The 27,426-nt window shown below is 55.0% G+C and overlaps 1 protein-coding gene across 1 annotated transcript; it reads left to right on the top strand.

The window, feature by feature from the left end:
- The first annotated feature begins 1,024 nt into the window (after positions 1-1,024).
- Positions 1,025-27,173, top strand: TKT (transketolase). The gene is made up of 14 exons (XM_047096433.1): positions 1,025-1,227; positions 11,525-11,642; positions 12,502-12,615; positions 13,371-13,468; positions 17,288-17,479; positions 19,457-19,575; positions 21,033-21,226; positions 21,997-22,161; positions 23,235-23,391; positions 23,522-23,652; positions 24,565-24,648; positions 24,755-24,848; positions 26,054-26,176; positions 26,896-27,173. Exons 1-14 carry the CDS (start codon positions 1,121-1,123, stop codon positions 27,069-27,071), a joined length of 1,872 nt encoding a protein of 623 aa, XP_046952389.1. The 5' UTR covers positions 1,025-1,120; the 3' UTR covers positions 27,072-27,173.
- The last annotated feature ends 253 nt before the right edge of the window (positions 27,174-27,426 follow it).

The raw sequence follows: 27,426 nt of genomic DNA, 5'->3' as shown, positions 1-27,426 counted from the left end.
GATACAGAGCTCTCAAATGGTTTCAAAGCCATGTCCTCTTTTTAAAAAAACTGGTAATGTTTATTGATATATTTTGAAACATAGTGCAAGTGGGGGGAGGGGCAGAGAAAGACAGAGACAGAGACAGAGAATCCAAAGCAGGTTCCAGGCTCTAAGCTGTCAGCACAGAGCCTGACCCAGGGCTCCAACTCATGAACCTCGAGACAATGACCTGAGCCAAAGTCAGATGCTTAACTGACTCAGCCACCCAGGCACCCCAAAAGTCGTGTCCTCTTTATTCAGACCCTGCCAGGCCTCTGACCATGATATACCCTGGTGATACCTCCCTTTGATCTTGCAGCCCTTAGGCCCTAATAATTTGTGAAAGGCCTGCCACTTGTAATTTCTCAGTTAACGTCAGCTGGTATTATCATTACTACTACTGCTAATTCTCATTTTCATAATCCCCATCTTATAGGCCCCCAAAGCCCTGGGGCTTACTCTCTTGGGACTGGGGCTTGTAGATGGAGCCATTCTGCTAGGGAAGACCTCTGCACCCACAAGCCATGTGACCTTGGCTGGTCTCAATTTGCTCATCTGTAAAATGGGTTACCAATGAAACCTCCCTTCTCAATTCCACCCAGAGCTGTGCGGAGGAAGGAGACAGAACATTCTGCAGTGAAGATGTGAGTCAGGCAAACTGAGCTAAGCCTAGAACCTGGAGTTATTATTGTCTGTATAGTTAATTCCGGCAGGGCAGTTCTGTTTCAGGAGCCCGGCAAATGTCTGGGTCCGAACAGGGGGAGGGGGAGGTTAGGCAGGTGGATAGAGTGGGGCTGGGTCCCTAGGCGCCCAGGACGACGTGGTCCTGGGTTTCCCGGCACGGCGCGGGAAGGCTAGGCTACTGGTCGCTCTTGAGGCCAGGGGGCGGGGCGGGGGCGGGACGAGGAGGGCTCCGCGGCGCAGAGGCCTGGGGTGATGCCGGCGCCCCGCCCTCGTGGGCGGGTCCGGGGAGTCTTAACTCGCCCCTCGCGGCGCCGGGCCTAGGCCCTGCCAGTCATCGCCGGAGCGGTAGTGCAACCCGTGCGTCTCCGCGACCGCGTCCTCGTCCTCCCCATCCGCTTGCCCGCCCGGCCACGCCATGGAGGGCTACCATAAACCTGATCAGCAGAAGCTGCAGGCCCTGAAGGACACGGCCAACCGCCTGCGCATAAGCTCCATCCAGGCCACCACGGCGGCCGGCTCGGGGTGAGTGCCAGACGCGTGGCGGGGGAGGGCGCCGTTCTGAAGGCCGCGGTAACTGTGGGCGCGCCAGCTCCATGTCGCGCTGCACTAAGCCTCCTCGAGGGAGGCGGCCGGGTCGCGGTCAGGTAGCAGAGGCGCGCGCCTCGCAGGGCCCGGGCCGGAGGCGCCTCCCGCCGCGGCGCGCGCTCTCTGGCCGGCTTCCATCCGGTGGGCCGCGGCTCCCGCTGCGTCTCGGGCCCGCCCTGCCCCTCGCCGGGCGCCGGCTCCCTTGCTGCTCCGCGGCGCGCGGACTGCGCTTGGGAATCCGGAGCCGAGAGGGCCACTATTGTTGCACTGTGGCGGAGAGCCCGGCCCTGTGCCATGCGCTCTGCACGCGCGGCCCTCTGTGGGCGCCACCGCCAACGTTCCACCTTGCGGATGGGGAAACCGAGGCTCCGAGTTTGAGTCAGTTGCTCAAGGTGACACACGGCGAGGGCTGCAATTGAAATGCAAGCTGCCCTACGCGAGAGCGTCTGTTTTAACCCTTCATTTTGCAGGTTGAGTGGGGCCGGGCCCTCTCTCCGCCTCACAACCTCTCCCCTTCGCCTCTTCACGTTCCTGCCACACTTGCTTTTGGGTCTGATTCTGGAGCAGGGGTCTGCTGAGATGCAGAGTGGGGAGGAAGTGGCCGTGTGGATGCAGAACCCTGGCACGCGGCGTGCAGGGGAGGTCTAAGACGTGACCTGCAGGCCGGAGGCGGGAGGAATGGGAGCGGGGATTTGGAAGGCTGAGAGAACCGAGGATAGAGGACAAGGTCCCAGGGCATGGCCAGCCGCCAGGGGCAGGGGCGGGAGGCCCATCCCCCAACATCCTTTCCCGCCAGCCTTTCTGGCTGAGAAGGTGCTGAAAGCCTGCTGCTGATCCCAGGGAGCCACCTCCGAAGGTAGCAGGGACATAATGACAGGGCGCTGTGCTGCTGGAGGCAGTCGGTGAGGTCCGTTGAGAGGGTGGGCCAGTGAGTTAGTTACTCCACAGGCTTTCTCTCTCTGTAAAATGGGAACAGTGGTAGCTCCCACTGAAACTGGGTGGTTTCAGGGATTCCAGCACCTCCCTTGGGGCCTGGCATGAGGCTGCAGAGACTGCCCTGTGCTGGATTGATGAAGTGATCTTGAGGGTTGGGTAGGGGTGATTTTCCAGGAATCTCTCCAATCAAGCTGTGTGTTTAGAACAACCCCAAAATTCTGGCTTCTGGCCAGTGTCATACAGGGTACATTAATAAGTAAATCTCTTCTGACTTTCAGGATGGGTACTCACTCACCTTTTATGCCTTCAAGACCTCCAGTTCTCAGAAGGGATTAGACCTCCCCTGGCAGGCAGCTTCTCCTGCCCACCCCCCTCCCCACCCCCCCGCCCCATGCATGCTTTAGAGCTGTTATTTCTATCGGGTTTATGTCAGACTTGCCCATTCTGATTGACGTCCCTTGCCTTACTCGCAGTGCCTCTCCCCTGCCAGACACCTTGCAGTGCCCCTCCCCTGCCTGACACACAGTAGGTCCACACACCTTGTGTTGCTTGCTGGGTACTACTAGATCTCCTTCCCTTGACCATTTCAGTGGGGTCATTCACCCTGCAGGGCCTTATTGATCCCTACTGTGTGCTAGGACCTGTCTAGCCAGGCTCTTGGGGATCTAGCTGCAGAGACAGCAGTTACCCGACTAAGTGGTGTTACATATCTGAGCATCTTGCGAGGCTAGATATGACCTGCAGACAATTGCAGGGTCCTGCCCCCAAATGGGTATCCCTGGCATGACACAAAGCATCCTTTATTGCTAATGTTGTCTCATGCGTTTTGAGAATAACCGTATGAGATAGATGCTGTTACCTGCACACTTTACAGATGAGGAAACTGAGGCTAGGGTGTTAAGTGAGCTGCCCAAGCTGCTCATTGGTGGCTAGCTATTCTGTGCTCCCAGTGAGGGGCTAGGGTTGATAGGAAGACTCATGGAGCTGGCAGGGAGTGCCAGGCTGGAGAACGGAAGTTGGGGAAAGGAGAAGGCCAGGTGCAGTAATGGCAGGTATCAGTCAAGTCAGTCTGAAGGCACTTGGAGAAATGAAGTAACATTATAATGGAAGGGGCCTCCCAGGGGGAAGTTGGAAAAGGGAAGACCAGGTGCAGTGATGGCAGATGTCACTCAGTCTGAAAGCATTTTGAGAGAAATAAGATAACATTACAGCTGTTGGGGGTGGGATCAGTGGCTCTCCTGGGTCTCTGTTACGTGGTTAAAAACCTGCAGGAAGGGGCGCCTGGGTGGCGCAGTCGGTTAAGCGTCCGACTTCAGCCAGGTCACGATCTCGCGGTCCGTGAGTTCGAGCCCCGCGTCGGGCTCTGGGCTGATGGCTCAGAGCCTGGAGCCTGTTTCCGATTCTGTGTCTCCCTCTCTCTCTGCCCCTCACCCGTTCATGCTCTGTCTCTCCCTGTCCGAAAAATAAACGTTGAAAAAAAAAATTTAAAAAAAAAATAAAAAATAAAAACCTGCAGGAAGAAGATACAGTGTGTGGCCCTGAGAGACACTCAAGTTTACATTGTAATGCCTTTTGGAGGAACTCACTGAGCTCAAAAAGTGTCCAGTTGCCAAAAGGAAAAAAAAGAGCGTAGAAGACATGATTCCTGTGTTGTTTGTGAGTGTGTAAAGACGCAGGAGAGACTTAGAGAACACTTCTTTTTCAGAAGGAAGTAACACTGCTACACAACCCCTGTCAAAAGGGGTGTTCGAGGGTGTGTGCTGAGCTCTGTGTGTGCACAAAAGATGGCAACAGAGGACTCTGGATGTTCACCTTGAGGCCCTACCCACTCCCCACAGGGAGTGAGGCCCTGGCCCAGTCTGGGCAGCAGCCACAGCCAAAGTGACCATCCCTTCGGGACACCCCTTTTCTGGGGAGCTTACGCCCTGGGGGAGAAACAGTGCTTCGGCCAGGTCTTTTCATGGCCCCCCACAGGGGCTGCGCTCACACGTTCTGGGTGCAGGAGGGTTCTGGATTCTCAGGAGCTTTCCCATTCGTCTGCCATCGCTGACCCCATGTCAGCTCCCCAGGCCCCAGGGAGTAAGGACACTGGCCTCTGTGTCAGAGGCGCTGAGGGACAGAGCCTCACAGAGGGCTCTTTGTGGAGGCAGCTTCAACAATGGCCAGGCTTCTCCGGGGTCCTATCCCTGCACATGCTGAGGGAACTGTGGCAGGGAGCCAGCTCATCTAGGCTTTAAAAAAGTGAAACCCGATGGTCTTGTCAGAAGTGGCCTGGCTGCTGAGGCTGGTGATGAAGATTTTGTAGCTCTCGTTGACCGGGGCTCTGGGCTGTGGCATTATCCAAATAGTGCTGAGTGCTGTTGGAGGACACCTTTAGAATTAGGCCTGAAGTGTGGGGTGGGGGGAGAGGGGGCATGATTTGTGCCTGTAGCGAGTCCCTTGGGTTCTGACCCACAGTGTTGGGAGGGATACCTGGGAATATAATGTCTGGCCAGACCTGGCTGGTGAGCAGAAGACGACAGGAACCTAACCCAGGCCCTGTTCTGAGCATCTGCAGCGTCCGACTTCAGCTCAGGTCATGATCTCCCAGTTTGTGAGTTCAAGCCCCACGTCCGGCTCTGTGCCTGGCTCTGTGTCCGGCTCAGAGCCTGGAGCCTGCTTCAGATTCTGTGTTTCAGTCTCTCTCTGCCCCTCTGCCACTTCTGCTCCGTCTCTCTCTGTCTCTCAAAAATAAATAAAAATGCAAAAAAAAAGAAAGAAAAGAAAGAAAGGCCCTTCCCATCCCAGGGAAGTTTCCCCATCTTGAAAGGAGAAGTCCTTAGGTGGTTTTCAAACTGGATCCTTCACGAGTAGTCTGGGGGAACGGACTGAGCAAGCTCTGGGGTCCTGCCATCTGCTGTTATGAGCTCCACTTTCTGGTGGTCCCTGTAACTTTGAAGTGACAGGAAGGACATACCCAGCTTTGGCATTCGAGGATGCTTTGGCTGAGTGCTCAGAGGGCCCCTTCATGGCCTAGGCCCCTTTGAGTCTCTGGCCCCATGTATGCCCTGTCTCTTTGGGCAGAAAGCTGCTGCCTGGGCCTCCTTTTCCTTGGGGGCTGATTTCCACCCTATCCTGATGCTGACTGAGGCAAGAGCACCCAGCCCGTTGAGATTTCCCCAGCAGCAGCATTTCCCAACTCAGTGTGAAAACACCAGCCTAGAGTGACTCAGTTCTTCGCCTGAGTGACCTTGGAACTCAGCAGTGCTGGTGGTCAGTGTTTCTTGAAACCAAGAACCAGCTTAAGGTCTGACTGAGATGTTCCATGGTTTCCCGTCAGCTCTGAACGCATTGTGGCCCCTGTCACAGCCCTGGTCCCTGGGCTTTACTTCCACAGCTGTTTGCCCCAGATGCCTGGAGCGCCCTGAGGGTGGGGGCCCGCCCGGAGGTCTCTGTGCTCTTGCGCTGACCAGTGAGGCAGAGTCTGCTCAGGCTGTTTGTGGGGGTCTAGGTGAATGACTCCAGCGGCAGGTGGGCCCGGCTGGCTGGGCCTGCACGGTTTGGGCTTCTTGTTCAGAAGTTGCACTTGTGGCCTGAATGGATCTCTGAGGGCTGTACGACGGGACAGGGAAATGCGGACATTCGAGAACTTCCTCCCCTGGGGGCTCCCCACCCCTTTTCCTCCTTTGAAAAACAAATCTGGGGGCACCTGGGTGGCTCAGTTGGTTAAGTGTCCGACTTCCATTCTGGTCATGGTCTCACGGTTGGTGAGTTCGAGCCCCACAGCAGGCTCTGCGCTGACAGTGAGGAGCCTGCTTGGTACTCTCTCTCCCTCCACCCCCACCGCCTCTCTGCCCCTCCCCTGTTCACTGTCTCTCTCAAAATAAATAAATAAACTTAAAAACAATCTGCAACAGCTCTATTGGGTATTATATGCAAATCATAACATTTTAAGTGTACAGGCCGTGGCTTTTAGTAAACTTAGTAAATTAACCGTGATTGATCATAAGTTTTAGGACACTTCATCATTCCTAAAAGGCCCCTCTTGCTCATTTGCACTCGCTCCCAGCTCCCAGGCGACCACTAATCTAGTTTCTGTAAATTTAATTCTTCTGGGCATTTCATATCCGTGGAATCATACATAATGAGATCTTTAGGGTCTGGTTTTTTTCACTTAGCATTATGTCTGGAAGGTCCTGCATATTGTAGCATGTGGCTGCAGCACTTAGTTATTTTTGTTGCTGAATATTCCATTGTGCAGGGATATACCACATTTTATCTGTTTAGCAGTTTCTCTTAGTATTTAAATTTTTTTTTTTTTAACATTTATTTATTATTGAGAGAGAGACAGAGCGTGAGTCAGGGAGGAGCAGAGAGAGAGGGAGACACAGAATCCGAAGCAGGCTCCAGGCTTTGAGCTGTCGGCGCAGAGCCTGATACGGGGCTCGAACCCACAAACCACAAAATTATGACCTGAGCTGAAGTCGGATGTTTAACCAGCTGAGCCACCCAGGCGCCCTGATTTTCTCATAGCATTTGCTTTTGTCCTAGCTCTTCTGTTGGTAGACTCTGTGACCTTGGGCAAGGCACTTCCCTTCTGTGAGCCTTAGTGGTTCCATCCTCAAAATGAGGAAGAGGTTAACTTCATCTCTGATATGTTAAGTGCAAATATCGAACAACTGCCATTTTTCTGTGCACTGTGCCCAGCTCTTTACACATACACTACCTCATTCCGTGAGGTTCTGTTACTATCTCCATGTTTACCGAGGCTCAGAGAGGTCACATCCTTAGAGGCTCAGGGCCAGGATACATCATTTATTCATTTGTGCATTGTGTGCCAGGAGCTGTTCAGGCCTGAGGATACGACAGTGAAAAGGCTCAAAGTCCCTGCCTGCCCGGAGCTTGTGTTGCAGTAGAATAGACAGGCAGAAAATAGGCATGTGATGTCAGGTGGTGGCAAGTGTCAATGTGGGGAAGAAGAGGTCTTTTTATTTTATTTATTTATTTGTTTGTTTGTTTATTTATTTAGAGAGAAAGAAAGAATCTTAAGCAGGCTCCATGCTCAGGATGGAGCCCAACGCAGGGCTCGATCTCTTGATCATGAGATCATGAGCCGAAAATCAAGAGTTGGACGCTTAACAGACTGAGCCACTCAGCCGGCCAGAAGAGGTATTTTTAGATAATGTGGTCAGGGAGGGCTTCTCAGAGGAGGTGGCATGGGATAAAGCTGGGAAAGTCTGGAGGCAGTCTTTCCAGGCAGGAGCCAGCTAGGGCCGTCTGGGAACAGAAAGAGGTTAGGACTGCTTTCAAGGTTCACTTCCACCTTGCACCCTGGGATTCCCTCCTGAGTATTTTTGTTTAAATAAATATATGCCTAAACAAGAATATAAATAATGCTGGGGCACTTGGGTGGCTCAGTCAGTTGGGTGTCTGACTCTTGATTTCAGCTCAGGTCATGATCTCAAAGTTCATGACCTGGAACCCCACATTGGGATTCTGTCTCCTCTCTCTCTGCCCCTCCCCTCCCCCAAATAAATAAACAAACCTTTTTTTAAAGATATATAAATAATGCACATGTTATAAATAACACACTGTATGCGCCTACCACCAGGCTTAAGAACTAGGACATTACAGTGCTTTAACATTCCTGGATGTCCCTCCTCCTCCAGAAAGAGCTACACCCTGAATTTTGCATTTTCAGCCCATTATTTTCCTTATTGTTTTAAAATATTTGTATATCTCTGTAAATAGGATGGTCTTCTCTGGTCTGCAGATCCTTCTGTAGTGCACTTTGCTCACATGTGGGTGTTGGGTCTGTGTCGTTAACTCATTGTCCCTGTGCTGCAATGTATTCCCTTACCTGAACATAATGTGATGAGTCTATTTTGTTGATGCACACATGGGTGGCCTCCAGGAGTGGCCATTGTAAACGATGCAGGGACAACTCCTGTGTTTCCTAGAGGACACATTTTGCTGGGGGAACGTTGCTACTAGTGGAGTTGCTGGGCCTTAGTGAATGTGCATCTGCAGCTGCTAATTGGTTTCTTTGTAACAGTTCAAAGATTACTTGGGTTTTCTATTTCTTCTTGAGTCAGTTTTGGTAAGTTATTTTTTTTCTTAAACATTTTCCTGTTTTGAAACTTATTTGCATCAGGTTGTTTAGAGTATTGTATCATCTGGTATGCCTGTCCTTCTGCTTCTGACACTGGCCTTCTCTTTTTCTGGATCTTGCCTTATCAGAAGTTTTCTAAATTTGTACTCTTTTGTTAAGAGCTATCTCTTGGCTTTGATTTTTTTTTTATTATTGTATATTTGCTTCCTATTTCATGAATTTCTATTTTTTATTATCTTTCTACTGTCTGAGCTCACTCCATTTTTCTAACCTTCTAAGTTGTTTCTTGACTATGGGTTTTCAACACTTGTGATTTTTACTTTCTTCATTGGGTACTTACTTCCTCTTCACAGTAGATGACTCCCTTTGTACTTTTACACGTTGGGGTCTCCCTTGGTGAGGCTGTTTGGCATCCCTGGTTTGTTCTTTTGCTGAGAAGCCTTGTGACTCCTTGTGATTTGGCCCAGCTTGAGTATGGGTGGAGAAGCATCATTTTTATGGAGACTCGAAGCCATATTGATAACGGAGAGTAGCCTAGTCAGAGGGGTGAGGGACCTTCTCTGCACTTTTCCTGCAGGGAAACTGGTGAAGATATGGAGTGCATGCTAAAGGGAAGAGAGGGGGAACACCTGGAAGAATGCGTCTTCTGCTAAGTGGGACCATTGAGACACTTATCAGGCCTTACTGTAAGCAGCCAGTGCCCTCTTCATAGGTTGAACAAATCGAGGCTGAGAGTGGATCGTTTACTTTGGACAAACTTGTAGTCCCCATGCGTCACAGGGAGTAGGATGTAAAGTACCCTACAGCCCCCCACCCGTCTCTAGCCAGTTTGTATCCATGGGTGTGTCACAACACCAGGGGTGGGGCCTCCACCCCCAGAAGTCTGCCCCCAGGCAGGCTGGGGTTGCTGGGAAAACTCAGGCCCTGAAGCCACAGACTCCATACACTTTGGGCCCTGAAGTCCCTGTAGTAGGTTGAGCTTACAAGTAACCATCTCCTGTGTGCTCAGCACTCTACAGTTTACAGCCACATCTCAATCTTTGGCTTGTTTCTTTCCTCCTGCCTGCCGCATGGTCAGCAAGGCGTCATGGTCCCAGCCAGCACATGAGGAGTGGGAGTAGCACTGAGAGGTTTGGCATCAGGTCCTCCAGCAGATGGTGTGGCCAGTGGTGACAGATGCATTATGTTACCGGGCCTCCGGGCACCCACCCCGCCTTTCACCACAGCATCCCCATTTACAAGTGAAGGAGCTGAGCCTTGGGGAGGTGAAGCACTTGTTCTTTCTTTACTCTGTGGGTACCAGGCCAGCAGTGAGGCTGGGATGCAGGCTTTGGCGGGAATAACACTGTAGGCTCACTCACCATGGACCTAGCAAGGAAGGGTTAAAATCAACACCCTTCAGCTTCTGGAGTGTCTTCATGGCTGACCTTCTGCCTCCGTCCGCGTCTCCTCTGCCCAGGCCTGGGCATGCTGACGCCACATGAAGCCCCTGTGGGGAATGTCACCTGGGTTCACATGGTGGGCGGGGCGGGTTGAGCTGTTGCACCTGCCTTCCTTCCTTCTTCTCTGAGAGGTTGGCCCACTCTCCACCCGCCTCCTTCCCCAACTTCTCATCATGGGGTCATAACTTCCGAAACATGGGGTCCTCAGAGACCGGGCCACCCTGGGAGGCTCGGGAGGCCTGACATCAGCCTAACTGGTGTTGATGGGGATATCCTCCAGCTGAAGTTCAGCACAGGAATGAGGGAGCGGGGATCCTGCCGGCAGAGCAAGGTTTCCTATTTACATCTCCTCACCTCCCTCTTTCAGGCCTAGTGTCTTTTCCCCATGACCAGGAGTTCATAGAGCTGGCTAAGTATAAGATGATTGTGTGCCGGGAATGCGGTACTAAACCAGCATGGGCAGTTCTGGGTTTCTCTACTAATGTGTCTGCGCTGGGAGTGACTCACCCCCTAACCCAGTGGGGGGAGCAGACTGACAGGGGAGGAGGGAGGTGCGCGTGAACTCCAGATGTTGCATGCCCCCTTGGGTTTGGCATTGGGCATGTTTCCACGTGGACCTCTGAGCAGCATCAGAGGGCTATGCTAAGCTGCATGGAGTGGGTGGCTGGGAGGCACTGGGCTCTGAGGCTAACATATTGACAAAACTGTGGACAAGGGAGGCTTCAGGGCCAGCCAGGAATTACAGCATGTCCCCCAGTCTCTAGCCCCAGTGCTGGGTTAATTGTGTGGGGCCCAAAGAGACCTGAACAACTCTCAGCTAAGGTAGAACCTTTGCACTTTCTGTTGTTAACGCAGGTTGTTATTTGCTCTCTCAAGTAACTGTATTTCATAGAGCAAGAGGCTAAAGAAAGGGGAGACCCCTTGACCCCACCACTCCAGGGCCGGAAGGGCAGTCTCTTGTGTCAGCGCCCCCTGCAACCCTTGTTGGGTTTTCATTTTTTCATGATCTTAGCCTTTGTGGAAGATGAGATTATATGTTTTGCCTTTTAAATTCTGCACAAAGGCTTGGCTTTTAATGGCTATACCAGCTTTTAAAATGCCCGTTGAAAAGCTTCCAGGTAACCAGTGATGTCTCGGAGAGCCCGAAGCCCCACTTTTCCGACTGCCGACCCCATGGACTGAGGCTGCTGGGAGATTTGTGTTCATTCTATGAGCCTTACTCCCTCACCCCCCTGCCCATGGCCTGAGAGAGCCAGCACGCTTGGCAGCCTGGGAGGGCAGGGTATCCCTCACAAGTGGGCACCGTCCTGAGCAGTGCCTCCGGGATATAGCTCACGGGTCGGACATAAAGGGGTCACTGCTTCCCAGTTGCTGAGCTCTCCCAACTGCTGTTAGGAGCCGTGAGGTAAGAACTAGGCTCTACTTTCCAGCCTCGACACTGCCTTGCACCGGGTCTATTCTGGGCCCAGTCTCCGGGGCCCCTTCTTTCTTATTCTAGTCTGGCCCCAGAAATATTCAGTTGCTGTGTCTCTGGGGATCTGGACTCTTGGGCCCCAGGAGGGTGAGACCCCGTGCCACCAATACAGCATCCTTGAGACCCCGTGCAGCCCTCCCAGGAATAGGAGCACGTGGCTCTGGTTAGCCAGGCCTGTGACTCCTTAGCACATGCACCCCCCCAGGACCCCATATGTGGGCCTGAGGTGAGTGCTGTAGGTCAGAGGCCCAGGGCCATGATGCATGCATCTGTCTCTCTCCTGGCCCACAGCCACCCCACGTCATGCTGCAGTGCCGCGGAGATCATGGCTGTCCTCTTTTTCCATACCATGCGCTACAAGCCCCTGGACCCCCGGAACCCTCACAACGACCGCTTTGTACTCTCCAAGGTAGGAGCCCAGCCTGCCAGCCTTCTCCTGGGCCAGGTGTCTCACGGGCCCTGGAATGGTGAGAAGGTGCCGACAACGAGTGATCTCCAAGGGGACCTACCCCCTAGTGTAAGCCTGGCCCCGGCCCACCCTCTCCACCCACGCTCCCCGTCCACCGGCTCGGCCCAGCCTGTCTCTTGGTGTCTTTGTCTGTGCTGACCCAGCTGGCACACTAAATCCACGTTAAGAAATAAACAACTGTTGATAGGGACCGTGAGAATGATCTGCCAGGTGTTCTCCCCCTGTTTCGTGTCAACAGGTAGGACTCAAGTCCATGTCTGGGGTGCAGCTTTGTGGCTTTGTGCACACATCTTTCTGTGCTGGGCCAGCACTCCAGGGCCACTGTGTGCTCCCTGAGGAGTGGCGCACCACAGCAGGGTTTGGGATGAGCCGCCCTGTCCTGCCACTCACTCATGAGAATCACAGCCACAAACTATTCCACAGACCCCTGAAATCCACCTGTACCCAGCTCTGGCCCTGTGGCCTCTGGGCTCCCAGGGCAGGCATGAGAGCTTAGAAGGCTGTCCAAGTCCGCTCACATGCCAGAAACCAGGGATTAGGGCTGCCGGCTGTCTGCTGGGGATTTGGCATCGACCGGCCCCACAGCTGTGCTCCCCCTGCACCTGTCCCGGAGCCCACTCGGCCTTGGCTGTGGGAGCTTTGAGCTGGAGAGGGATGAAGGGGGAACGTGGCCTTCACTTGCTACTGCCCTGGAAAGGCCAGTGGGATCGGCCGGGCCCCGCTTTCAGTGTGTGGCAGGAACAGCCCCCAAGTCTCAGCTCCCCAGCTGATGCCCCCTCCACCGTTCATCCCCTGGCAGGGCCACGCGGCTCCCATCCTGTATGCCGTATGGGCTGAGGCCGGCTTCCTGCCTGAGGAGGAGCTGCTGAACCTGAGGAAGATCACCTCTGACTTGGACGGGCACCCTGTTCCGGTAAGCGGCCCCCACCTCGAGCAGCACAGGCCTCTGTCTCCACTTCCTATTTTTCAAGGGCTGTGGGAAAAGGGGGCAGGGTGCTCACCGAGAAACCGATGGTGTGGAAAGGGGGAAGAGGGCGTTGAGGTGAAGACGGAAGGATGTAGTGGGGGTTTCCAGGGCACGGTCTTCACCCCAAGCTGGTCCTTAAAGACAAGCAAGGTGTTTTGAGGCCCCAGCCCAGGGATCAGCTGCAGAGACGACCTCTCCTCAGGCACCACACATCCAGCCTCCTTGCCCCGCTGGGCTTCCCTGGCTATGCAGACAGGTTCACCGGGAAGTCAGTGAGGGTGTCACAGCAGGATGCTGGTGACACCCCAGGGAAGGGTCCCAGCTTACTCCTCGAGGTGCTGACTCCTGCGAATGTTCGGAATTCGTGGGTCACCATGAAAACTCACCCCTGCCCTCCCACCGAGCCGGGCACCCACAAGGGTCAAATGTTTCATCAGTCTTCTCATAGACTCCTCCCGGACACTGTGTAGTAAGGTGGGTGATGTGGGAGCCTGAGGTCACACAGCAAGCTTGTGGGCAGGGCTGGCACAGTTACCGTTACAGGAGAGTGAGAGGTCACACCCTGGGTGGAGGCTGCCCGCCCTGCACCTGGATCAGCGGTGGGGGAGGGCGGGCCCAAGACCGGGTTCTGGGAGGGTAGTTGGGAAATGCTATTGCCTGCTCTTTCCCCTGTGAGTAACTGTGGCTCTCTGCTATGACAGAAACAAGCTTTCACCGATGTGGCCACTGGCTCCCTGGGCCAGGGCCTTGGGGCCGCTTGTGGGATGGCCTACACGGGCAAATACTTCGACAAAGCCAGGTAACACTCGCACTCCCCAAATGCTACCCTCAGTAGTTTTGGGAGGGGTCCTCAGTGGCCCCGCCTTAACCGTTGCACCCAGGTACCTCCTCTTGGGGTGGGGAATAGAAGCTGAGTAACCATGCATGCGGGACCATGACCGGCCCCATTTCCAGATGAGGAAATAGGCTCATAGGAGCAGAGACATGCCCAGTGTCCCTTCCTAGTGACGGCAGGGCCAGGAGTGTACCGAGAGTCATTGGGCTGGTGAATTCCTGTGGCATTCCCCAAGACCAGCATCTGGACCCTGAAGTCTCAGAAGGCCCCACCCCTCCGGTGTCTGGCCACATGCCCAGGCTCGAGCCACATGCCTTCGTCGTGGGGAAGGAGATTATGTGTTCTGCAGGGTTCTGGGCATCCCTGAGCCCCACCTGTCAGCCAAAGAAGAAACAAACACTGGGGAGATTGACCTGCAGAGGGTGGGCAGAGAGGTTTGCCCCTCCAGCCCAGGGACATGTGGAGGAGAACCCCCTTGCGCCAGATCTTAGTCACAAGGCTACGTAGCGTGGCCAGATTGGGCCTGCAGACCGGTGTCTTTATTGGTAGGAGGGGAGAAGTGTTGGCTGCGTCAGATGGTTCCTTCATTCCTTTATTGACTGGGACCCTGTGCTCAGTGCTTTCTAGGGTTTCACCTTGATAAGCCCCCTGTGGGCTGGGTGGTGACATGACCACACTTACCCCTCTCACAGATGGGAAAACTGAGGTAAAATACTTTCCTAGTGGTGGCGGCAGGATTGGCACCCAGGACCAGCATCCAGAGTGTATTAAGAGGCCCCAGGCTGCTCTGAGGGGCCCGAGGGAAGCAGATTCTGGGAGCCCGTGAGTAGGATTCCTGGAGGAGTCCCTTTCCCAGTGCCCTGCAGTCCACTGGCAGGACAAGGACCACAGCCAGGGCAGTCCAGAGGGTATGGTGGTCACTGTGGATCCAGTGAAGAGAAGGGCTACAGAGAGCCTCATAGGTTGTGACACTATGTGCAGGGGAAGGGGCTCCTGAGACCGCTCTCCAGGAGGTGAGCTGAGGCTGGGGGCTTTCAGACCCTCTTGGGGCCAAGCTCAGCTCCACCAGAAGTGATTCACCATGAGGTGAAAGGCACAAAGAATGGGATGTATGTTTAAGAGTATTTTATTTGGCCCAGAACCAGAGATGTGAGTTAATTATTCCCTACAGATGCTTGAAATAATTCCCTGTGAAGGGTCATTTCCTGACCCTAACATAATGGAACAAGCCAGTGTAGGGAGAAGGGGTTTAGCTGGGTTCTCAGCAGCCAGGGCTGGCTAAGGCTCAGGCCCTTAGACTGTACCTTGTCGGGAGCGGGCGGGGATGTCAAGGGAATTACCCGGCTCCCGGAGGTAGCGGCCTGATCGAATAGATCTGGCCTCGGGTCACGTCTCTCCTGTCATTCAACCAAGAAACATACGTCAAGTTGGCTCACTTTCATTTCTCTTTTAAATAATTTTGTTTGAGTTGTCGAGTACAGTTACAGCTCATGTGAAAAATATGGAACAGCATTAAAAAGAAATGAACCGTTTTCCTAGTCTCAGCTACCTCCCATTTGAATCTCATTTAATGTACCATATTTCCTCCATGTTATTGAGAGAAGAAACTTAGAAATTTGTAATCTTAGTATGTATACAATTTTACATTCTGCATTTTAGAAAAATCTAAGCATCATGAATATTTCTCCCTTAACTGTCAAGAGCTAGTTTTTTGCTTTTTTTTTTTTAATGTTTATATTATTTTTGAGAGAGAGACAGAACGCAAGCGGGGGAGGGGCAGAGGGAAAGGAGACACAGAATCCAAAGTGGGCTCTAGGCTCTGAGCTGTCAGCGCAGAGCCTGACGTGGGGCTCGAACCCACAAGTCATGAAATCATGACCTGAGCTGAAGTCGGATGCTTAACCAACTGAGCCACCCAGGCGCCCTGAGAGCTAGTTTTAATGATTGCGTAGTGTTCTCTTTTATGGATATAAACCTGTTAGGCAGTCCTGTTGTTGGACATTTGAGGTGCTCTTCAGATAACCTCTGTAGCAAAGGTAGGCCTCTCTTTAGGGTTCCTTCTCTTCAGGGTAGTTCACAACCATGGGCATTTGCAGCCCCCTCTCCAAATCTAGCAACTTCAGTACAGAGCCTCAGGGTTAGCCCCAGCTTCTGTGGGGCCCCTTTCCTGCTCACGGGCTTCCAAGTGTCTCCTCAGGACCTTAGCACGCCCTCCTGATCTGAGCCTGAGGCTACGCTCCACCCTTGGCCCCAGTGTGACTTCCCTAGAAGTGGGCTTGGCCTTGGGAAGGCAGCCAGTGTGCCTCCGTGCAGTCTCCTGGGGAAGTCAGGTTCCCTACCAGTCTCCATCAGGCTCCTCACTTTCTGGAGCTTCTGTAACAGATGCGACCCCTGCAGCATCTCTGGGCCCCCTTGCAGCCTGCAGAGGGGACAGGAGACCAGCGTGGGGACAGAACACAGCTTCAGACAGGACTCTTCGAGTGTGGGCCCTGAAACTCCTGCTCTTGGTCCAGGACCCAGCGGCCTGGTCTGCTGGAGGCCACAGAAGGGAAGGCACCGGCAGAGGGAGGATGCTGGAGCCCTCCCTGACCTGGCGGCCTGCAGAAGTGCTGAGTCATGCTGACAGCACACCCCGGCTGTCCCCGCCTCTTTTCCAGCTCCCCTGCCTTGGCCTGGAAGTCGGAGGCCCTGAAGCTAGAACAGTTCAGCTGCAGCCCACTCCAGGGCTTGCCTGCTGCAGCAGCAGGCAGCTGTGTCCCCTCTGAGCCTCACTCCCTGGGGCCACACAGCTGGACCCCAGGCCAGGAAAGGGAAGGATCTCCATGTCCCGTCACTGCTTCCTCTGTGTGTGTTCCTAGACAGCAAGGAATGAACAGTGTGGGCTAAGGTCCCCAGCTGCGTGATCTTTAGACAAGACCCTCGATTTTTGAGCCTGTTTTCTTGTCCGTGTGATTTGGGAACAGCAAGTACGCTTACCTCAAGGACAGGGCTACTCAGTACAGGGAACCCCTAGGTGCCACACACAGGCCCGTGGATGATGAGGTCATTGGATCTAACACCTGTGGCCGCTACCCCTCAGCCACCTCTGTCCCCCCACATCTCAGAGTCTCTGAACTGGTGTCCCTTCCTCTAGCCTCATCCCCTTGGCTCCACCCTCCTGGGATCTAAGGAAGGCTCTGTTCACTAGGTAAATTGCCCCCAAGTTCAGTGCTCTTTTTATCAGGTAGCACTGCCTTTGAAGCCATCATGGTTGCCTTGTGGACTCAGGACAAGGCCCCCAGGACAGAGAAAGGGCTAGGCCTAGCGTGAGTCTTGGGGTGAGAAGCAGCCTTGGAGCCTCAGGGAGAGCCCATCCTAGGATGCACTGTTCCCACCGTGATCCCGGTCCTCAGATGCCCCTGTTAGTGACCCTTCTCCCACCTGACAAATTGCCCTGGGATGCTCCTGGTGCCATGTCTCGGCCTCCCCATCCTGCCCCTGGGATCGAGTCCCCAGGGCTCCCCAACATTACTAGTTCCTGGGCAGGTGGAGAGAAGTAGACCCACCCCATGCAGGTGTCTCAAGTCCCGTGCCCCCAGTGAGAGTAACCCCACCAACTGTTCATTTACTCAGCAGAGCCCTGGGTGTGGCCCCAGCTGGGCAGCAGGGACCTGACGGACGGCACTGTTGGATGTCTTGTGCGGCTGCTGTGCCCTTCTCTGGGGACAGCTCTCCAGGAGGGATGGGCTGGGAGCACGGGGCCCCGGATGAGGGGTTAGCCTCTGACCCACTTCCTTTCTGCAGCTACCGCGTCTACTGCATGATGGGAGACGGGGAGCTGTCGGAGGGCTCTGTGTGGGAGGCCATGGCCTTCGCCAGCATCTACAAGCTGGACAACCTGATTGCCATTCTTGACATCAACCGCCTGGGTCAGAGCGACCCCACCCCGCTGCAGCACCAGGTGGACGTCTACCAGAAGCGTTGCGAGGCCTTTGGGTAAGTACAGGGAGGGCTGTGGCCTGAGCACGCTCACGGCAAAGGAGCCATCCCAGCTGGAAGCTTTTCAGGTTCAGGGGCTGAGTCAGCTGTGAGCCAAGCCCCATCTAAAGAAGGTGTCTGTTTTTCAGCGTTCGACTCAAAATTTCAGACTTAAACTAGCAACCCAGGCCTCCAGCTGGAGTTGTGGGCTGAGGCCCAGAGTGAGTGAGTTCCTTTATTGGTGAGGCTGTGGGACATGATAGTTCTAGAGGGGTTTGAGCATCCGTCTGGTGGCTACTACCTGTACGTGGCCCTAGCCAGCCTGAAGGGCAGAAGCAGGCCCCCTCTCCTGGTGAAGTGGGAAACACGGGGTTTTCAGATTTCCTCGAGGGGCCATGAATGGTTGGGAATTTGGGGTCACGTACTCCCAAGCAGGGAGGTCATCTGGGTGGGTGTTAGCCAAGGGGGTCCCTCACCTCAGTGTCCCTCCCCTGACCCAAATAAAAGCTGTGCTGTGGTTGAGGCTCTAGGGAACCCAGGCCCCCGTACTCATCCTCTGCTGAGGAGGCCCTGGGCTGGGGCTGTGCAGGGTTCCAGGGGCCAAGGGCCTCCAGGGCCGCTCTTGTAGAGGAGTCTACCTGGCAGAGGTCAAAGGTGGGATTGCAGTCTGTGGTTACATAGCAGCCACAGGTTGTTCTCTCTGGTGACTGACAGAGGAGGACACTGGGCCACCAGGGTCTCTAGAGCCTCCCCAGGCCGTGTTGGCTGGGGACTTGCAGCATAACCCTGGCAGTGTCCCTGGGTCTGTGTCCATAACCTGTGTCCACAAGTCCTGGTTGTGTCAACAACTTGCATTGTGAACTTGGGCAGGCAGGCTTGTTCCATCCTCGGTGCCTCAGTTCATGTGTCTATAAAATGGGGGAAACAGAGTGCCTGGGTGGCTCAGTCGGTTAAGCGTCTGACTTCAGCTCAGGTCATGATCTCGTGATCTGTGAGTTGGAGCCATGTGTCGGGCTCTGTGCTGACAGCTCAGAGCCTGGAGCTGTTTCAGATTCTGTGTCCCCACCTCTCTCTGCCTTCCCCCCTGCCCCATCTCTCAGAAATAATAAACATTTTAAAAAAAGTCTTTACATTAAAAAAAAAATTGGGGAAACAACAGTACCCAGCCCAAGGGATTGTGGTGAGGCTGCAGTGGGTTCATATGTGTGGTGCTCGGTGAGTGCCCACAGAGTGCGCACTCCGGACACGTTAGCTGCTATTTTATTGCTACTAATTTTATTGCTGTTGATTGCTACTGGAGTCCCAGAAAGGAGGGCCTGAGAGAGAAAGTTCGGCCTGCCCAGGCTCCTTCCCTTCTATCTTTGTCAGCCTGGCTCACTTTGTAAGTGTTTCCAGCACCACATCCAGCATTTATGGAGTGATGTGTTCCCTGAATAAAAGGCCAACAGCAGACACATTCCAGACCCAGTGCATTGTCCCCAATGCAGCTTTCAGGAAATGAGTAGATTTCAGGGAAACGAGTAGATCAGAAACGAAAGAGAAAATAAATGGACCAAGCTTTGCAATACTTAGGAAAGAGAAAGAAAATCTATTCAGAGGCAAATAAGAGGAAGTAAAAGAATGTGTACAAAGGAGAAAGAAAAAGAGAAAATGAAACCAAAAGTGGGAACAGAAAGTCCAAAGTCTTTTTTTTTCTTTTTTTAATGTTTATTTTTGAGAAAGAGCAAGTGGAGGAGGGGCAGAGAGAGATAAGGAGACAATCAGTAGCAGGCCCCTGGAGGTCGGTGCAGAGCCTGATGTGGAGCTCGAACTCCCTAACCACGGGGTCATGACCTGAGCTGAAATCAAGGGTTGGATGTCCAATCGACTGAGCCACCCAGGCACCCCTGACACTCTTCAGTGTTTCCCAGCCTATGGCTGTGCAGCAGAGTGAGGGCAGCCCCTCGGGGGGTGGGCCCCGTCCCTCACTGCTCACTCTCCTTCCTCTGTCCCCAGCTGGCACACCGTCATCGTGGATGGACACAGTGTGGAGGAGTTGTGCAAGGCCTTTGGCCAGGCCAAGCACCAGCCGACGGCCATCATCGCTAAGACCTTCAAGGGCCGGGGGATCTCAGGTCTGTCTGACACCCTGCCTCGCTCACCCCACCCCTGGGACCAGGCCCTGTGGCCAGTGGAGGCAGTAGGGCTTTCCACAGGTGGGGGTGGTCTCTGAGGTCCTGTGTCTGGGGTAGTACTGACCCTTTGCCACCTTACACCGCATGCACCTGGCTGGGGAAGGGGGGTCAGGCGATGCTGTGCTCTGAGAAGTGACTCAGTGGTCAGCATGGCTGAGCCAGGATTGAAGCCCAGGTTGGGCAGGAGGAGAGGAGGGCCTGCAGGAGGACTCACGAGTGACACAGTCCCCCACACCCTTCCTGGTTGTCATCTGCACGGCATCTTTGGCAGCTCTCGCCGTCTGCCCTGAGTGGAAGGGCTGGCGCAGAGGGCCCAGAGAACCTGGGAAGACCAGGTAAAGTGCGTCCAGAGTCCTGTATGAGCAGAGGGCCTGGAAGGGTCTGGAAGATGTTCCTGGCTGGGCCTGAGAGCATGATGCAGATGTAAGCCTCCTCCCCAGCACTCAGGCCCCTGGGGCTCCAGACCCCTCGGGCTGAGGCAGCCCTGGCCCATGGTAGACATGGGAAAACATGGCTAGAAGTGGTCAGGGAACTTGCCCAGGGACATGGGGCCTAACTGTAGACCTCGGGCCAGCTTCCCTGTGCCACGTGCCATGGCAGCCCACCTGCCCACGTGGACTCGGGAAATGAGGACAAGTACTGCTGTGTGGGAGAAGGTGTGTGGGTCTGGAGCCTTCTGGTAGGGGGTGGACATCAAGGAGAAGACCCTTGGGATCCTCCCCACCCCAGTGCTGCTGCCTGGCACTGATGCCTCAGGTGTTACCATCAAGTGGGATCTGGAAACCGCAAAGCTTCTGGGGCAGGCGGTGGTCTGTGGGGGTGCTGCATGCTATGTGGGAGGGTCAGTCCTTGGCTCTGCCTGGGCCGCAGTGACCTCAGAGGAGGGGGCTCTTAAGCCTCGCTGCTCCTCACACAGCAAGGCAGCATGGTGAGGAACGTGCCTGGGTGCCATTCTGCTGCACACCAGTGTGTTGGGTGACCTTGACTGTGCTCCCTCTGCTCTGGGCCTTAGCTTTGCCTCTCTCATGGGCAGCATTCCTCCTGACCAACCCACTCAACAAACTGAGTAGGTTTCTACAACAGATCCCTCCCTGCATGTAGGGAGGCAGTACAGCGACCCATGCATGCTCCCCTCCCCCTTTGGCTGTGGGCTCCTGGAGAACTGCCGGCTACTTGGTGGGCACCAGGCACGTGGACTCCTGGTCACCACGACCCTCTTTTCCTGACCCCGTAGCTCCCAGCACAGGGCTCTGCCTCACTGGGGCAGCATCCTTCCTGCCCTGTATTTTCCCCTCCAGGGAGGCCTCCTGGCCTGCCCTCAACTGGTGGAGCGGTTTCCTGGCCCTCGGGAACTACTGTCTTACTGGGCCCTCTGCCCTCCTCTGTTGCACCCACAGGCATAGAGGACAAGGAGGCTTGGCATGGGAAGCCCCTCCCCAAAAACATGGCCGATCAGATTGTCCAGGAAATCTACAGCCAGATCCAGAGCACGAAGAAGATCCTCGTGACTCCCCCACAAGAGGATGCCCCCTTAGTGGACATCACCAACATCCGCATGCCCAGCCCACCCAGCTACAAAGTTGGCGACAAGGTACAGAGTTGGGCCTTGCTTTTCTGGCCTGGCTGGCGTAGTCGTTGTTCTCTGGTCTCCAGAGCCTGGGGCCGAGATGTGTCTCTGGGAGGTTCAGAAAGGGAGAGAAGAGGGATTTGCTGGTGAGGAGGAACCCTGAGGTGTTGGTCCTGCCATCTCCTCCGTGGGGACTGCCAGCTCTGGAACTATTTACCTGCACAGGCTCAGAGAGGACAAGAGACTTGCCCAGTCACACAGCAACCTACTGGTAGTGCTGGGATCAAAGCCCACAGCACCTGAGTGTCTCTCCATCCCTGGCCCTTCACCCTGAGTCCCTAGGTCTGAGCTCAGGACTCTTTCCCCCCACCCCCCACCCTCTGGTGTGTGGCCTAGCAGAGCCTCAGCAGGCCTGTCCTGCTCCAGGGCCCTCCCCTGTGTGAACCATTACCAGGCTTTATGACTCCCAGGCCCTCTGTGTATTCCTGTGTGGAGTGGGATAGATTCATGGACCTCTGTCACAGGAGTGGGGGGATCTGTTAGAACATCTGCAGCTTGGAGGGCTCACAGCTGGGCTCAGGACAAGAGGCTGCAGGTACTTCCAAGACCTGTAGAAGTTCTCGTTGGCAACCTTACAGAACTTAAATTTCCACGGGACTGGGTGTTGCCGGGCTTCCTTTTTCTGCCCCTATTGTTCTCCTTTTCCTCCCTAAAAGTTGCAGCCCCTCCGCTGAGGCCAAGCCAGGCTTCAGGCCATCCCGGTGCTCAGAGCCTTCATGCTCTATCCCCCACAGATAGCTACCCGCAAGGCCTATGGACAGGCCCTGGCGAAGCTGGGCCGCGTCAATGACCGCATCATCGCCCTGGATGGGGATACCAAGAATTCCACCTTCTCAGAGATCTTCAAAAAGGAGCACCCAGACCGATTCATTGAGTGCTACATTGCTGAGCAGAACATGGTGGGTGCTGGGGTAGGCAGGCGGGCACAGAGCCAGCCACAGCCTTGGGGCTGAGGTCCTCCTGTTCCCCTGGGGCAGCTATGTTGGCCGTGTTAGGTGCCTGCTGGAGGCCATCCCAGAGAGACCACAGGAACCGCCAGGACCCGGCATTGACCTTGAGTACTGTAGTGGCAAGGGAGAGGGATGTGCCCGTGATCGTCGGGTGCACATATCCCGGATGAGGGTACAGACAGGAGCTGAGTGAGACTGCGGTCACACGCAGGAAATGCGGTGTGGAGGCCACGCGTGCTGGTGAAAGGCGTGCAAGGCCTGTCTCTTGGGGTAAAGGGCCTTCCAGGTGGTAGGACAGGCACAGTCACAGGCTGGAACATAATGGGTCCAACAGCCCTGGTCCTCTGGCCAAACTGCCCAGCCTGGCCTACAAGCCCCCAGCGACTGGGAGCTTCCTCTGTCTGAAGGCCATCTGGCCCTACCCTATCCAAAATTCTTTCTCCCGCTGAACTTGAAGTTCTGTCTCTGAGGCTTCTAGTCTGGGCAGCTGGAGGGTCCAGACCAAACTGGCAGGGTGTGTGGGCTGGTGTGGGCCCAGGGGCTGGGGAAGGAGGACTCACATCAGGAGGCAGTTTGGAACCACTGCCTGCATTCGGTGCTTCTAAGCAGGGATTTGGGTCTGGTACTTCCTCAGGCATAAAGAGGGTTGGGGAGGGCTGGGGGTTGGCCAGGAAGATGGGGCCTGGGGTTTTGCAGAACCCCAGGAAAGAACATCTGTGTCCAAGTTTATTAGCCTACCCTCTGCAAGGTCTTGCTTATTTGCTAGAAAAAAAAATCCCCAGGAAAGTAATTTTAAGAGAATTTTTGACGTGGCTATTCCAAGTCAAAGGAGTTTGATGTTCAGAGACAGACTGTGGAATCCGTGGGTACCCAGGGATCTCTTGCATGGGGAGAAGGGAATTCACTTACTAGGATGACTGAATCCTCCGACCCTCAAGAGGGGTGAGACGTTCTGGGCTCTCCGGCCACCCTCTCCCCCATCTTTGGGGCCGACACTGACCACCCCCCTACCTGCTTCCCAGGTGAGTGTCGCCGTGGGCTGTGCCACACGCAACCGGACAGTGCCCTTCTGCAGCGCTTTCGGGGCCTTCTTCACACGGGCCTTCGACCAGATTCGCATGGCGGCCATCTCTGAGAGCAACATCAATTTCTGTGGCTCCCACTGTGGTGTGTCCATCGGTGAGTTGAACGGGGCCAGGACGCTTGCACCTGTAACTTCCCCAGACTTTCAGATCAGGAGGTTGGGGGTCCAGGATTCCATTCCATGGGTGGGGGGCTTATTTCAGTTGTATCCTTTCCCACACCCCAGGGGAAGACGGGCCCTCTCAGATGGCTCTGGAAGATCTGGCCATGTTTCGGTCAATCCCCACTGCAACTGTCTTTTACCCAAGTGATGGTGTGTCTACGGAAAAGGCAGTGGAATTAGCAGCCAATACAAAGGTTGGTCACATGGCTATTCTTTTTTTTTTTTTAAATGTTTGTTTATTTTTGAGAGCAAGTGGGACAGAGGATCTGAAGTGGGCTCCGTGCTGACAGCAGAGAGCCTGATGCAGGGCTTAAACCCACGAACCGAACCACGAGATCACGACCTGAGCCAAAGTCAGACACTTAACCGACTGAGCCACCCACAGGGCCTGGTCGGTCACGTGGCTATTCTTGACCAGTATGGGTGGGGGTGGGGGGAGGTGGGGGGGGTGGTGTCAGCATGCCAGCCAAGAGCTGGTCTGGTCATTGACTGCCCCACAGTGGTGTCTCCTGACCTTGCCACTGGTGTTTGTAGTTTGTAGAGGTTAGATCAGGAAAAACAAAATACACATGCCCCTTCCTGCCGCATAGCAGACATTGCTAACCCAGCACCGTACTCTCCTCGCTGAGAATCTGCAGCTCCTGCACCATCGGGCCGTTGACGCCTGTCTGCTCTCCTGAGCTGGGCTCTCCAACACCGAAAGAATGGGCTGAGTGACGTGGTTTCGACCAAGAGCCACAATGCCGTAGACCGGGGTGCCCCCATGGGTCCCCTTCCTTTGCCAGATGCCCTCTGGGGGAAAGCCCGACTTAGAGACCAGCCTACCTGAAAGAAAAGCCATTTTCTGTCTGGGGCCTGGGGCTGGCCAAGCTGCTGGGCTGCTCTCGCTCAGGAGGAGTGTCTGGAGAGGTCCACCCTGTTGAGGAACGACAGTCCCTTTTCCTACTGGAGGGGCAGCCAGCATGAGGTGGCTTGTCACACACCCATGGGGGGACAGCATGGTGGAGATTTGCAAGTGAGGAAGGCTGGCCTTTCTAGAAGGAATCCACTCCCTGAGGTTGGCCGTGCTGCATCCTATAATCCTTTGTCATTCTGCTCTGTTCCAGGGTATCTGCTTCATCCGGACCAGTCGCCCAGAAAACGCCATCATCTATAACAGCAATGAGGATTTCCAAATCAAACAAGCCAAGGTCAGTGCCATACATGCCCCAGTGAGATCCCCAAAGCATGCCCGAAGCCAGGGCTCACCCCGGGCCACCAATCCCTGAGCCTCATTGGCATCCATGTCCTCCCCAGGTGGTCCTGAAGAGCAAGGATGACCAGGTGACTGTGATTGGGGCCGGGGTGACCCTGCATGAGGCCTTGGCTGCTGCCGACCTACTGAAGAAAGGTGAGGAGGGAGGGACCCAGCAGGTCCCAGATCGGGTGCCGATGGTGTACTAGGTCTTGGGGGTGAGAATGAGTCTCCTCGAATTAAATGGTAGTAATAAAAGCCACCTTTTGAGCACTTGTGACTATGTGGCCAGCATGATGCTAAACGCTGGGGCTGCAGTGGCCATAGGCCCAGGGCCACAGGGCAGGACTTGAGGTGCCTCAGCACGGTGGTCAGAGCAGAGGTCTAGAGCCTGCCAATAGGCCTGAATCGCCACTTAGTGGGGGCACTGGTTATTAAGCATCACCATGCCTCAGTTTCCCCATCCATAAAATAGAGATACTGTTACCTTCCCGGTGGGGCTGTCCTGAGGATTTAATAAATGTGACTTAGCATTGTTATCACTGCAGGCTCACAGATGTTAGCTACTGATACAGTAGGGGAATTAGCCCACACCCACACCACAGAATCGCAACAGACGCCTCGTCGTAGCCGTGCTGAGCAGGAAGGAGAAGGCAGATGTGGGTGTCCTTAGGAAAATGACCTCAGATGTGGGTAGGAACTGATAAGCAGAGAGGCCCAGGCAGAAGGAACAGTGTGTACAGGGCTCCAAGTTGCTGGAGAGAAGCCAGGGGCAGCCCAGCCCTGTCAGGGATGGAGACCCAGGGGGAAGACTTGAAGCAGGCACGGGACAGACTTGTCCTTCTGAGGCCATTCTGCTGGGTCCCCGCCTGACCTGGCACCTGGGCCTGCAGTCACCGCACCCTGTGAGCCCCGGCCCTGTCTCGCGTCAGACACCTGGAGCTGTCCTCTGGCTTTCCCTGTATCTTCGAAGGTACCTGGGAGGATGAAGCAAAACTGTGCAGGTCCCTGCCGTGCCACTCCGCACTCTTTGGTGGTGCAAAGGCTGAGATCTCCTGACCCAGGATATGAGGGAAGAGAGAGGGGCGCTTCTGTTCCCCAAGACCAAATGCTCCTAAACCAGGGGGTGTGGGATGGGCCCAGAGGATGTGGGCATCACAGATCAGCGGAGATAGAGGGCAAGCCACTGAGGGTTGGCAAACACTAGCCAGGTGGAGGGAACAGAGGGACGGAGGATGCAGGCCTGTAACTGTGCAGCGACTCTTCAGACACCTCCGCCTGCCCCCACCTATCAGAGGACACACCCATAGCATCCAGCACATTCTGCTCAAACCGCGCCCTTGTGTTTTCTCCCCTCACAGAGAAGATCAACATTCGTGTGTTGGACCCCTTCACCATCAAGCCCCTGGACAGGAATCTCATTCTCAGCAGCGCCCGAGCTACCAAGGGGAGGATCCTCACCGTGGAGGACCATTACTATGAAGGTGACGAGCCCGAGCTAGAGAGGCAGGGGCAGACGGGTCAGGGGAGGGCCAGGGCCACAGGACCACAGTCAGAGGGCTGGACGTCTCTCCATCCCCTGCCCCAGGAAACCCAGAGCCGTCCTGCGGAGCAGCTAGCACTTGGCCTCTTAACGGGCCCCAGGCTTGGCCAGGGACCCAGCAAACGCAGCTGCTGGCATGGCTCCTTGGAGCCCCTGCCACCCAGGGAGCCCGTGAGGATCTTGACCTTGCCTCTAAGAGTAGAAAAGGTGGCCTGTGTCCCTGACATAGTTGGGCGTTAAGGCTGTTGTACGGGATCGCACTGGGAAAGCAACACAGAATCTCTGTCTTGTACGGTCCTGTGCACAGCAGCCCCTCACTAGCACACTCCATGTGTCCTCCAGGACAGGCTCCACGCCAGGGGAAGAGATGGGCCTAGTCTCTGGGGTCAAGTCCAGATGCTCATTCGTTTATAACCGCTGCCCAGAGGATGGTGTTTAAAATGATACAGAGGCTGCATTTGGGCCTATGATAAAACATAAGTATCGTGAGTGATTGGTGATGTCTGCTCTGGCCACAGGCCTGGGGGAGGGTGTATGTGTGCGGTCTCTGTCATCCTTGAGTAAAGGAATAAACTCAGATTAGCAGAGGGCCGGGGAGGAGGTGCCCACTGCTCACCCTGAGGCCCACGTCACCTGACTCGCCTCCTTTCCTTTACCCAGGTGGCATAGGTGAGGCAGTGTCCTCCGCCTTAGTGGGTGAGCCTGGCATCACTGTCTCCCGCCTCGCCGTTGGCGAGGTACCAAGAAGTGGGAAGCCAGCTGAGCTGCTGAAGATGTTTGGCATCGACAGGGATGCCATTGCACAAGCTGTGAGGGACCTTGTCGCCAAGGCCTAGTAAGGGTAAAGTGTGCAAAGGGTTCTACACATTCCCGAGATTCTGGCAAAGGTGCTCAAAGATGTAGTGAGAGGAGTAATAAATTTATGTTTTGAGAAAAAATGAATTATCCCTGAAGTGTTTATTTGATGTGCATGCAGCCAGTGCTGGTAGAGGGCGAGGGAAGGCATCTGGGTCTTGGTCAGTCACCTCCCCTGGGCCCAGCATCTGCCCTCAACCACCAGAACTGCTCCTGCCCCCAGACACCGCCAGACAACGTTAAACTGCAGCCTGCCTTCCAGCCCAGAGGCCACAACGCAATCTCACCTCACCCTCAGCCAGCGGGCCCCGTGGAGGTGAGGGAGCCTCCTCCTAG

This window comes from Lynx rufus, unplaced genomic scaffold (assembly GCF_022079265.1).
Source record: "Lynx rufus isolate CCGP_SWC_20201006 ecotype Redwood Valley unplaced genomic scaffold, mLynRuf1.p SCAF_4, whole genome shotgun sequence".
In the NCBI taxonomy this organism is placed as follows: domain Eukaryota; kingdom Metazoa; phylum Chordata; class Mammalia; order Carnivora; family Felidae; genus Lynx; species Lynx rufus.
The sequence above is the reverse complement of the archived record's forward strand: the minus strand, read 5'-3'. Positions and strand labels throughout refer to the sequence as shown.

Excerpts from the sequence above, each read along its gene's own strand:
- TKT (XM_047096433.1), top strand. The coding sequence starts at position 1,121 with ATGGAGGGCTACCATAAACCTGATCAGCAGAAGCTGCAGGCCCTGAAG. Across the intron at positions 1,228-11,524 it reads ACCACGGCGGCCGGCTCGGG|CCACCCCACGTCATGCTGCA; the intron begins GTGAGTGCCAGA and ends CCTGGCCCACAG. Across the intron at positions 17,480-19,456 it reads AAGCGTTGCGAGGCCTTTGG|CTGGCACACCGTCATCGTGG; the intron begins GTAAGTACAGGG and ends CTCTGTCCCCAG.